Here is a 14,112-nt window from a genome sequence, read left to right on the forward strand (position 1 = left end):
CGCATACAAGCCATTTAATGAATAGTTAACTGCATTGCTTACTTTGATTTCCTTATACTACAATGGTAATATGTACCGGTGATAAACTAGTCTATTATTTTTAATGGCCTAAATTGAAAGGAAGATTGATTGCTGGCATTGCTCTAGATTAGATGCCACTATAGTCTTGAATCATTAAATACCGTATTCGAAGTCGTTTTCTCCTTCCATTCTACGTCGCTCAGCACTTCTACTTTACTTACTGGCACTAGACTACATTAGTCTACTTATAACTCAAAATTGAGTTAAGATGAATTGGCAGCATTACAAAAAAATGGCTGAGATTGCTACTATAGTCTTGAATCTATTCGTCATTTAGTTTATTCTTTAATGACAATAATTATAATTATGCGTATAAGTAGCTACCATGCTGTTAGTCATTTTTGGTAACAGATCAAGAAATTGATGAGACTGCCACTATAGCCTTGAATCTATCCGTTATTTAGTTTATTCTTTAATGACAATGATTGTAAGTAGCTAAGATATTCTTAATCATTTTTGGCAACAGATCAAGAAATTGATGAGACTGCCACTATAGCCTTGAATCTATCCGTTATTTACTTTATTCTTTAATGGCAATGATTGTAAGTAGCTACGATATTCGTAATCATTTTTGGCAACATATTAAGAAATGGATGAGATTGCTACCATAGTCTTGAATCTATCCGTCATTTAGTTTATTCTTTACGAGCAATAATTATGCGTATAAGTAGCTACAATACTCTTAGTCATTTTTGGTAACAGATCAGAAATTGATAAGATTGCCACTGCATGTAGTCTTGAATCTATCCGTTGCTTAGCTCAATCTTTAATGGCAATGATTGTAAGTAGCTACGACACTCTTAATCATTTTTGGCAGCATATCAAGAAATGGATGAGATTGGAAAGTAACTACGACACCCTTAGCCATCTCCTTCTGTATTAGCATTCGTCTATAGTTGGTAACATTGATTAAAAAAAGGATTTGATTTACTGCAAGAAATGGATTAGATTGGATATATTAGCACTAGTCTGTTGTTAATGCTAGTTAAAAAGTATGGATTCATTGGCAGCACTGCAAGCTATGAAATTCCATTGGAAAGTAACTAAGGTACTCGTAGTCATCTCCTTCGTATATTAGCACTAGACTAGGAATGACAAACAGAATTAAAATATTCCTATGCAATCGTTTTGTAACTCTTAATGAATAGGGATATGTAAGATCTTACTCTGTGAACTAGCATAGCCTAAATCATAGAACTAAATACAGCTAATCAAGTTGGTGTCGATGATGGTATGTGGTATTTCTTGATGGAAGTATAGAAGCACCAATTGTGTCCTTAAAAGATTTTAATTACAAGCTACTCTCAAAGTAACTAACGTGTAAAATAATAGCATGTTACATAACAAATTGATCGGCAGCACTGCAAGAATTGGATTCCATTGCCATACCAGTGCAGCAAGAAATAGCTTTAAGCGTTAAAGAGAAATCACTGAGGTATCGTCTCTGCGTGTAGACTCCCTTTAAGGAATCTACTCGATCGTATGTAGAAAATAGACTAAAGATGAAGGGATCTACTGTAGCATAGAAGGTTGCTAACAGAAGAAAGATCGATCTACTCCAATTCCACCATGGTATGCACTACTGTACAATAGTCCATTTCGAAACTAAGCCTTAGATCAACACATTTAGGGTAAATAAACTATTTTGCAAACAAACATTTTTTCCCCAGTCCATGAATTCCATCAACAAGTTAATGTATACAACATGGATAGCCATGCTATGCAGAATATACGATTGGTGTGCTCACTAGCAATACTACACTATTAGGATCCACCGTTCTGTATAATTCATACATAAATAAATTTGAGTATTGCTTCCTACTGAGAGGCCCAACTTTGAATATACAGTTTACTGGAAATCTCAGTTCTCGTGAATAAGTAATTATTGTCCTATGCACTCTTTATTGCTCTACTATACTCGTATCATAATATCCAATACCAACTAGATATTATAAAATATCATATTCGTACATCTTGATGGCATATCTTGAGATATTTCGAACAATCGTGCTCTAATTGAGAAAAAAAGATCAAAAGGAAAATCCAATGGACCAATTTAAATTAATCCTTTTCAATCTTATGTTAGGGCTAATTTGCCAACAAGCGATCGCTCATTGCATCCAGCCAACTCTTCCAACACAAGCCCATTCCCGACAGAGTTTTCCATTTCAACACCGGCAAGAAAGAGCTATAGTACGAGGTAATTATATATTGAATATGCAATCTATAAGTAATAAAAAAACTTCATCAATCCAATCGCATTTTCATGTCCTATTGGGTCTTTTTGTTAATCGCAATGAACTATCGGATCATATATGCTAGTTTAGTATTAAAAATGATTGGTCCATAAGTAAAAAACTCCATCAATCCAATCGCATTCTTATGCCTTATTGGGCCTTTTTAAATCCCAATCAGCTATCCAATTGTATGAAGTAGTTTAGTGTTAAAAATATAATAATTGATCGATATATTTGCTCAAGTTAGGATGGATCCATCTCCCCTTGTTTACTGCTCTTTATGGACAGTATTTATCCTGGCTAGAGTTGGTTTGAACTGAAATAGAATAGCCGTCAATTTTATGTTGAGAAATTACAATATCAAGAGTTTTCCTTTCTACCCATTAGCTTATGTAGTAGCAATGATCACGTCTATCTTTATTTATTCAATCTTGACGACCATGAACAAGATGGATCGTTATTCCTTAGGGCAGTGCTTTGATTATTTTTCGTTCTACATACCAAAGCTATAGACTGCTACATGAATAGGACAGTCGATTGCTAACAGATCGACGAAAAGATGGAGCTAATACCATTTTGGGGGCTTAGTATTCATTGACCATGATACAAACTTGGAAACAAATTAATAATATCCTATAGTTCATCTTTTCCTATCATAGCCCACACGTTGCGACGACATTGGCTTGGGAATAAAGTTGAAAATGTCCGTTGATTCATCTTTTCCGATGGTGATGCACATATTACAACAATATTCACTTGGAAATAACTTGAAATTGCCTTGACTTTCAACTTTTCCTATCATGAATTCAAAGTGTCCTAACGTTAATCTCTTCCTGTCATGATTTGCATATTGTCCGGATATTAACTGGGGAATAAATTTATACTAACGTTAATCTTTTCCTGTCGTGATTTGCGTATTTGTCAGAATATAAACTTGGGAAAAAAATTGACACTAACATTAATCTTTTCCTATCATGATGCATATGTCGTGGCGACATACATTTAGGAATAAGTTCATAATGTCCTTACGTTTATCCTTTCCTGATCACGATATTGTGGTGATATCGATATTAACTTGGTAATCAAATCGAAAATGTTCTAACGTTAATCTTTTCAATCATCATGAGTGACGATATCGATATTAACTTGATAATCAATTCGAAAGTATCCTAGCGCTCTTCTTTTCCTGATCTCTATGTTATGACGATATCAAATTAACTTAGTAATCAATTCGAAAATGTCCTAAAATTCATTTTTTCTTGATCTCTATGTTGTGACCATATCGATAATAACTTGGTAATCAATCAGATAATGTCTTAAAGTTCCTATCATGATCCTAGACGTTGGACGATATCGGTATTAACTTGGTGATCAACTAGAAAATGTCCTAACGTTTATCTTTCCCTGATCTACGAGTATATATTGTGATGATATCGATCGTAACTGGGAATCAATTAGAATTGCCCTAACGTTCATCTTTCCCAGATCTATATATTATGACGATATTAATATTAGCTTGGTAATCAACTACAAAATACCTTAACGTCCATCTTTCCCCGATTTCTATATTACAATAATGTCAATTTAGTAATCAATTAGAAAATGTCCTAACGTTCATCTTTCCCTGATCTATATAGTGTGATGATATCGATCGTAACTTGGGAATAAATTAGAAAATGTCCTAGCGTTCATCTTTCCCTGATCTATATGGTTTGACGATATCGATAGTAACTTGGTAATCAATTATAAAGTGTCTTAACATTCACCTTTTCCTACTATGATCCATAGTTCCATACGTTGTGATGATATTGATAGTAACCTGGGAATAAATTAGAAAATGTAATGTTGATCATGATCCCTATACACGTATTTGACGATATAGATAGTAACTTGAGATTGAATTGAAATTATTCTAACGTGAATCATTTCCTATCCTAACTCATAAGTTAAAATGATATATTTAAGAACAAATACATGTCCTAACCTTTTCATAATGCTATTGAGGTAGGTGGAAGAGAATCATCGATAGCTTACACTGGTGGCCAAGCCAAAATCACCTGTAAAATTTTAAAATCCACTGATCGCGATCCTCCATCCAAGCCGGAATGTACTAATTTGTTCTGTCTCAATAAGCGTAAACTTTACTTTTATTGCTCTAAAACAGAGCAATACAACTATAAGGATAATTGCTTAGCTTGCTGGAAATTTAATGGTAATCTATTGCCTGTAGAAGGACAAGATCAGTTTTCCTTCGGTTTGGAACAGAAATCGGATACAAATTCAGCTTATTATTATTTCAATCTGATTATTAAAAATGTCCATAAGGAGAATGAAGGAAATTATTCGTGTTCACTAACGATGCTTGAATACGGATATAGTCATACAATGCAGGACCTAAGCACTCTTCAAGTCAAAGGTTACCTATTCAACTTGAATTATTAACCAAATTAACGTTTAGATAGAAGTTTTAGTTTGCAATAAACGAAAAGTTCGTTTTTTCTTTCCAATCGTCCACTTTAAAATAGAAGAACAAACTGGCACTATAAAACCTGATTTGTTATTTACAATTATATCTTTTAGATTCATGGATTCAATGCAGTAAGGAAAAAATGATGGAAGTACAGTATGATAACGATGGCAATCAAGCTAAGATTTATTGCAAAGCTTATGGAGCTCCACCTTTGCATTTCCAATTCCAATGGTATCGAATAACTGGAAGGAATAAGACAAAATTAAGTGGAAATTATAATGCAAATCAAGGATCATCTATTATCAATGTACTACCAATCGATCGAAGAAAAGTAGAACAAACTGGAAAGATTATTTGTATTGCTCGAAATACTTTGATCAAGGATTCTCAATGTCAATATCAAGGCAATGTAAATCCACTAGATGATGCTAGTAAGTCAATTCAATCTTGATTAAGGTATAGATAGGGAAAGGAATAAAATAGCTAGAATATTCATTTACTGCACAAAATAAGAGTAGAATTCGTATGTCAGTGTGAGCCATATTGACCTACGCACTACCCGATTTTAGTAAATTGATTCTATCTTGGTTAAAACATAGATAGGGAAAGGAATAGTTTAGCTGAAGTATTCCTTTGCTGCCTAAAATAAGAGTCAAATTCTCTATGCGAGTATCAGTAATACTAATCTACAAAAAATGGCTTAAAAATCCAGTGATGTATCGACAAATAAATGAGTAGACTACATTAATCTGCGTCCTTATACGTATGTTGATTACGGAATAGATACGAGATTTATTCTTGATTTATTCTAAAGTTACTGAACACATTCTGTATTTGGATATAGAAAGATTTTTCCCACGCCATTTCTTAGCTAAAATAAGTACTAGACCTTTCATGCTAAAATTATTGTCATAGATAATCAAAGATAGATCAATTTGGTTCCACGGTAAACTTATTTTTCCCTATATTACTTGCGATATTTCTACTATCAACTAGCTTGGATGGTCACGCTGATTAGTATTTTAGGATCTGGAACACTAACGTTATGTATTATCGGCGTATTGCTAAAAGTAACACGAAATCAGACTATCACTGGGTTGGCCAGAACCTTAGTGACTATACTCAGTAGAGAAGGTAAGTCAAGGTTTATTAGCGCATAGCTTATAAAATTCAATATTCTACTTTACTCGAATTATTAAAGATTCAATCTTTTTTCTATAACACTAAACTAAGATTTATTAGTTCATAGCTTATAAAACAATTCTAGATAGGCTTTATAATAAATTCAATATTCTCCTTTCTCGAACCATTACACCTGCTATTTTTAATCAATAATAACAAAGTCAAGATTAATCAGCTCATAGCTTATGAAATAATTCTAGATAAGCTTTATAAAAATTCAATATTCTATCTTACTTATAAAATAATTGTAGATAGACCTTACAATAAATTGAATACTCTACCTAACTCGAAGTCAAGGTTTATTAGCTCATAGTTTATAAAATAATTCTAGATCGACTCTACTTGTATAAAAATTCGATATTCTTCTACCTTACTCGAACCATAAAAGATGCTATCTTATGTCATAATGACAAAATCAAGATTTATTAAATCATAGTTTATAAAATAATCCTAGATAGGCGTTGTAATAATTCAATATTCTATCTTACTCAAACCATAAAAGATGCTATCTTTTGTCATAATAATTAAGTCAAGGTTTATTAGCTCATAGCTTCTAAAATAACTATAGATAAGCTTTATAATAAATTCAATATTCTACCGCTCTCAAACTATAAAAGATTTTAACGTTTATCATAATAACGGTTATGCAACAGCTTGTATCTAGAGTAGTAGCCTCCGGATTTTCAATCAGTACTTACCCAGTCGTAACTTTCTCGCTATACTCTTCCGTTCATAAGCTTGCTTGGAATTACTATCATTTCTCTTATAAAATAGGATAGAGTAGCTCATACGAGTAAGTTATAAAATATCATGTCATTAGTGTTATAATAAAGCCTTGAGCATATTGATAGTCAGTTCGTCGAAGAAAAATTATTTTATATAATAATTTTCGTCTTGATCTTCGGATATCTTATATATTAATGTATATTATTGCGTCTATCATGATAGTCTTGATAATTCAAACACAACCATTCTTAACTGAAGATATAGAAGAATTTCGTAAGGAAATTGGAGCAACTTATAAAGCCAGAGTCTTCTATATTGACAATACAACTGCATGGGCAGATATGAGAACAGTTGTGGCAAATTTAAAAAGATTTAAAGTTGTCATATGTATCATTAGTGAAAAAATACTGCATGAAGGTGTCAGTAACCTACAATTTAAAGATTTTTTATGTAAAATTATTACTAAATGTATAGAAAAAGAGAATGTGACCGGTATGCCGCCTATACTTATTCTTAAAAAGGAGGAATTTAATCATAGCCACTATCCCGATGACGTCGATCAATTAGAATGCATTGATATTCACTTAAAGGACGAGCAATTTCAGCAATTGCTAAAATCTCATTTAACGAATGAGCAAATTCAATGGCTAGAAGATCATTTTACTGATCAGCAATTCAAGCAACTGCTTAAAATATATTATAACGATCAATCATTTCAGCTATTGCGAGAAAATTGTTTAACCCATGAGCAATTTCTAATGTTACTTGTAAGTCATTTAGACGATGACCAATATCAGCAATTACTAAAAACTCAATTAACTGGTGAGCAAATTCAATACCTAGAAGATCACTTAAATCAGCGGCAATTACGACAATGGATTAAAAATTATTTCACAAATCAACAACTTCAAATATTACAAGAATCTCGTTTATCAACCGATCAAGAATTACAGCAATTGGTAGAAAACCAGTTAACTGATGATCTACTCCAATCATTCCTGCAAACTCGTTTAACAGATGAGCAAATTCAATGGTTAAAAGATCATTTAACTCCTCAGCAATTAAAGCAATTGCTTAAAAATTATTCCATCAATAGACAATTTCAGCCTTTGCTAATAGCTCTTTTAACCAATGAGCAATTGGAACTGCTGCTTCAAAGTCATTTAATCGATGATCAATTCCAACAATTACTCAAAAATAGCCTAACTAGTCAGCAAATTCAATGGCTAGAAAATCATTTAGCTGATCAGCAAAGCAAGCAATTTCAACAAGTACAAACAAATAGGTTAAGTACTGAACAATTTCGTCAGTTGACAGAGAGTCATTTAACCCATGATCAATATGAACAATTACTCGAAAGCTTTGCTCGATTTTACTATTACGATTGGAAGGATTGAACGCCTTTGGCGTAAATCGTCTTAGTCCATCCATAAATAACGAATAGGATTAAAGTTAGAGCTATGGTTGAGAAGGAAACTACTATAAAAGATTAATAGTAATTTTCCTATCACTGCTCTATCTAACTCAGAATTGAATAACATAGGATTGGCTGGCATGGATCTAAGTCCGTTCAGATCAAGTGAATAATCCAAATGCTTATCTCACGCTATTTCTCTACATTATTCGATATTATAAATCATTAATCAAATTTAAAGAGAATTTACAGTGAAAAAATATCCAGGATTAGTAATGTTCTAAAGAATTTAGAATGTATGACTTCTGATGTAATCATCAATCCAATTTTATTCCATGTTATTTCTTTACTTCATTTTATTAATCACATATCGAGTTTAAAAATCATCCACGAATAGAAGAGATCACCAATTGAAAATAGTGTTAAAAGAATGATTATTGTAATTATTGATCGAAATTTTATTTATATCATTTCTCTGCTCTATTCTGTTGTATTTCTGAATCATCCATTACCTATCGAGTTCAAATAAAATCTAATACAGAGTATCTCTAATTACGAATATTGTAATAAATGATACCATTAATTAGCAACTAAGTTTAAATAAATTCCTTAACAGAGAGTCTCATCAATTAAAAATATTTTAACAAATGATACCATTAATTAATTATTGGCACCTACCCGAGTTTAATTAAATAAAATTACCTAATACAGAGTCTCCCCAATTAGAAATATCTTTAATAAGTGACAACATTAATTATCAGCACTTGCCGAGTTTAAATAAAGTCCCCTAATACAGAACCTCACCCAATAAGAAATATTGCAATAAATGATTATTGTTGTAATCATGGATCCAATTCCATCTACATCTGTATGATTAAATTTGATTCTTCATTATTTTCTGACTCATCGAATCTTATACTAAGACTTTAATAACATTTACAGTAATTTAATCTGCATGATTAAATTGGATTCTACAATATTTCCTTGCCCATTTAATTTTAAACTGGGGCTTTAATAATATCTACTGTATTTTAATCTATATTATTCTACGCGATTCAGTAGGACTTATTACATGTGAGGAGATGGGATAAATTAGGGTTAGGGTAGCAAATAGGATTACGATCATTGATGCAATGCCATCGACATCAAGTCTACGATACTATTCTATGTTAATTCTTTCTCTACTTTACAATATTAACCACATATCCAAATGTAGTAAAAGGACTAAAAGTAGAGTCCTTTGTAGTTTTTAGTATGTAATTAGTATTATTTTACTATACAAAATACCTAGAAAGTGATAGTGTCTTTAAGTTTTACCCTGCCAAATCATCATGTCGCCATCTTTTCTTCTTCATTATTTTACAAGGTATTATATAGATTACTATACAAGTAGCCCTATAGAGCAAATGCCTAATCTAAAGAAAGGGCGTTTGATCGTCTATTCAAATTGTAAAGAAATTTGACTTAGTAGCAAAACCCTATCCTTAGAGAAAGGGGATTTATAACATGACGATAAAGTACTGTAAGGTAGTCTATACTCGTACAGTTACAGTACAATCTGACGCTAAAACATCAACTGTCAATACTCGCGAATACTAAGCGATACTAATGTCAGAAAAGTAGTCGTAGTAGTCATATAAATTTTTTGATAAGCGATTACTGTGATCTTTATAAAAAGCGAATTTTTCCGGATTTGTGTCCGATATAGTTTTCGGATTCTGGGACCGGTCGGGTTTGTGTCCGATATAATTTTCCTGTTTTGGAACCGGTCGGGTTTATTTTTAATTTATGTCTGAATTATAATTTTTCTGTTTTAATTTTTGGATTTTTGTTCATGAAAAATATCGTAAGAGTTGATTTTTGAGATATGGACTTTTTGTTATGAATTTGAAACTTTGGAATTTTATGGCGTGACTTGAAGTCACATTAGGAGATTTAGTGAGGAAAATAGAAAATAAGATGGAAATTGGCAGAGGTTGTGTTGATTGTTAGGTAGTTAGAATGTTATTTTTATGACTAAATCTTGATGTTTAAAGGTTGATTTTTAGCTTTTTATAGTGTATTAATGATAGAAATTATATTAGAAATGAAGTTTGATGTATTTTTATAGTTAGCTTATTGCTTTTATAGTATTTTGTAAGGGAATCGTAGGGTAAATTGTGTCTGAACTTTGAATGATTTTTGTTTTCTTAAATGGTGCAAAGTAGTTTTGTAAAACGGATCTTAAGAGCGATTGGTTAGCAAATGTTTAGTTTTAAATACCTCTGACGGCTCTATGAAGCCTATAAATGATAGTGCAATTAGAAAATTTAGAGGGAGAGTAGAAGAAGATTTTATTTGAAGAACTTGTTGAATTTAAAAGGCCTTCGGGGTCGAATTGTCGTAAGTTAAAACGTTCTTGTTTTTGAAAGGTTGTTTGGTCGTTGACAGTTTTTAAGTCTGTCATTTATTTTAATAATACTTAAAGCTAAGTATTTGTAAGGTTATTCGGTTTATACTTCTCTCCATTTTTGTTTTGAAATAAATTGCTGTTCGGTTATTTCCCCAAATTTTATTTGGTGTCAAAGTATTAGCGTTAAGTCGACCGGAGTGCAACGAAAGTAGAATCAAAGTTTGTTAAAGTTTTGTAGCTTGATCTCTACACATTTCATTTCATTACACAAATATAAACAGCATCTACTTATGGCGAAAAATCGTGAATTAGTAAATAATGTCATCAATCATTTCAGTGACTGAGCTAAGTCCATCAACATCGGAAGGTACCATCCAATTTTATTCCATGCTGATTTTTCTCTACTTCATATTCGAATTCATCACTTATAAACAAAGATAAATAAAGTTTCTCAGATAAAACGTATGGCAAATTAGAAATAGTACAATAAAATTACTTTTCATTGATGTGATTCCAATTACATCGACTAAATTATCTTGAATTAATTTAGATTGAATTGAGAACTTCATAATCATCTGTACTGCCGTATACTCTGATCTACTATTTGATTTTTACACTATACAAAATATATAGCGTCAAAATAAACTTTTCAAGTCTACGAAATTTTCAGCTAAACTGGATAGATTCATGACAATTAAATAACATTTTCTCCAGTATTGATCACTTAAACGTACTATAATAAATGAGCAACTGCATATTATACATTTACATAATTAGTGAAATGATTAATATGATGATGTCACTAACAAATAGCATTCTACAGTACTGCACCTTCTATTAATCAAAACAAACTTTTAACGTCTACAAAACTTTCTAAACTGGCTAGCCCCAAGATAAATAAACAATTTTTTCCCAGTATTGATCACTTAATTCTAATTTTATCATTGATCATTCATGATCGATAGTCAAAATATTCTTTACTAAGGATAAGCGACATACGATTTTCTGACATTAGAAATCAATACGAATTCGAACAAGAATAAATTGCATTGCCATTCTTATTGACTATTTCTTATCAGACTATTTCGATTTAATGAGAATAGTACATGAGGTAGATAAAGTCAAGACTGTACCAACCTTCCTATAACTGATTTTGCTGTTAAATGTAACCGAGAAGAAAAGATGAATTACTACAGAATTCTAGCTGGATGGTTTATCCTCTTCATGAATAGTTCATTCATTCATACCGGTAAGAATATCAATGATTGATCTATTCCTTAGCTTTATAATCTTGTGTTTAGAATTTTCAACTTTGATCTAACAACATGCCACACCCCTTGGAAAAGATTCGAATTGCCGATCAACTATACCACCTTATGAACCGCTATCAGGTAACTTCTTGTGCTGAAGTTCGTTGTGATATCGATAATTAGAATGCCATTACAACTAGTGGATATCCGATATAATCACTTTACATTAGGTAAAACTAGGCTATTACGAATTATCTAATCATATTATCACTTGTTTGCAATCAGCTGGTATCTTTTACTATAGTTCGATATATTGCTCGTAAAATAAAATGGCGTCCCGACTATGGTAGATATCTAAAGTAATCCTTCTACAATCGCCAAAAACAGATTATGACTAACATTAGATCAATGTATTGACTACTATCAGTTTATACCTTGCACTCAGTATATAATGTTGATAAAATAAAATAGCATCACAGCTGACAGATATTCAAAGTAATCCTTCTACAGTAGTAAAGCTTGGGCTACTTAGGTTATCACTAGATTATTCCATTCTATGGATTGTTATCAGCTTGTATCTTCTACTATAGCTCAATAAATTGTAGAGTAAAATAAAAATTACATCACAGCTGGCAAATATGCAAAATAATCCTTCTATAATGACAAAACTAGGATTATTAATACTGTTACTAGATCATTCTATGGATTACTAACAGCTTGTATCTTATACTATTGTTCAATAGAATATTGTGATAAAATAAAACAGCATTACAGCTGATAAGTATCCAAAGTATTCTTTCTATAAACGCAAAACTAGGGTTACTAATACTATCAGTAGATCATTCTATCGATTCCTATCAGCTTGTATCTTGTACTAATAGCTCAATAGATTGTGGAGTAAAATAAAAATGGTATCACAACGGTCAAATATCCAAGTAATCATTAAACAATTCCTAATCATAAACTACTGCTGATAATAATTTAATCATTCTATCGACACCTAACAGCTTGTATCCTACATCCGTTATAGTCCGATATAATTTCCGTAAATTGAATTATATAACAGTTAGTTGATATCCGAAAGTAATCATCCTATAATAGCCAAAACGACTAAGACTGTAACTAGACCTTTCATCAACTGCTGTCAGTTTGCATCCTACACTACTGGACTAGTACAGCGCAATAAAACGTCGATGGAGTAAAATGCCATTATAGCTGATGGTTAATATGCTAAAGATCATCTTTAAGCAGAAATATGTTATATCGATCGTAATATAGTAGATAGATTGTCATTAGGGTTACCGATTGTAAAATTAATTCATTTTCCAGTAAAGGAATCATTACTTGAAATTAGTAAGAAATTAACTTCAACTATAAATTACTTAATCAATTGATAGCTATAGCACCAATTTGATGACAATATAGACGATTATATTTCAATCTTGATTCTAATAGTGTACCGATATGATTCATGGAAGATGATATTAGATTGAAAAATGATTAAAGTTTCTATTGCCTCTGCAATTGGGAGAGTATGATAAATATCCTAATAACTTGCTATCGTTTCATGTATTTTCATTTAGATGAGCAAATATCAAAACTTAATAGCAGCATAAATCTGTTATCAGCACAAGCTTATGTTGGAGCTGATGGCTACATAAGATGTATAATAAAAATCGATCCAGAACCTACCAGCAATTGTAACAAAAAAAATGTAGCGAAGCAATGTAATATATGCCCAGAGGAACTGTGTCCTGGATGTCGAGATTCTCCAGATAAAACGTGCTGGGATTGCTGGTTTAGAAATGGTGAAAAATTACCGATGCAAGAGCCCAATAAATATGATTACGACATTTCTCAGAATCATCCCTCTGGTCAACACCTGTCTCAATACTATGAATTTCACCTTATCATTAGAAATGTCACTGAAAAGGATGCTGGATATTACAATACTGAACTAAAAAGATTATGCGAATATGAAGGAAGTTTTTCAAATCATAGCACTAAACTAACGATAAAAGGTGCCGTAATGACTAATATAATATCTATCTTTGATTTGTAGAATGATATTTGACTAGCTCTACAATTAAATATTCTGCTAATATGGATACAAATACGGATATCTCCAATATATTGGAGATATCGTCAGTATTTTTCAAATTGTTAATGTTAATCTTATAGCAGAACTTTTTCAAAGTGATAGAAATTTATTTGAAAATTAATACGTGGAATAACTTATATTTTATCTCTGCGTCGAGAACCACAAATAGGATGATAAAAAATCGATAGCATCTGTTACAGGGGTATCAACATCCGTTACTTTACGTTTACTAGTAGTTATAGAAGTCATGACATCCTGA

General features: G+C 31.6%; 2 protein-coding genes across 2 annotated transcripts; both read left to right on the forward strand.

Moving 5' to 3' along the window:
- Positions 1–4,927: 4,927 nt before the first annotated feature.
- TRIADDRAFT_52089 (uncharacterized protein) lies at positions 4,928–8,093 on the forward strand (the record flags this gene model as incomplete). Its single annotated transcript, XM_002107992.1, has 3 exons — positions 4,928–5,219; positions 5,785–5,922; positions 6,919–8,093. 3 exons carry the CDS (start codon positions 4,928–4,930, stop codon positions 8,091–8,093), a joined length of 1,605 nt encoding a protein of 534 aa, XP_002108028.1.
- Positions 8,094–11,684: 3,591 nt separating this feature from the next.
- TRIADDRAFT_52090 (uncharacterized protein) lies at positions 11,685–13,814 on the forward strand (the record flags this gene model as incomplete). The annotated part of the gene is made up of 2 exons (XM_002107993.1): positions 11,685–11,751; positions 13,336–13,814. 2 exons carry the CDS (start codon positions 11,685–11,687, stop codon positions 13,812–13,814), a joined length of 546 nt encoding a protein of 181 aa, XP_002108029.1.
- Positions 13,815–14,112: the final 298 nt, after the last annotated feature.

Source organism: Trichoplax adhaerens, genomic scaffold (assembly GCF_000150275.1).
Source record: "Trichoplax adhaerens TRIADscaffold_1 genomic scaffold, whole genome shotgun sequence".
Lineage (NCBI taxonomy): Eukaryota > Metazoa > Placozoa > Uniplacotomia > Trichoplacea > Trichoplacidae > Trichoplax > Trichoplax adhaerens.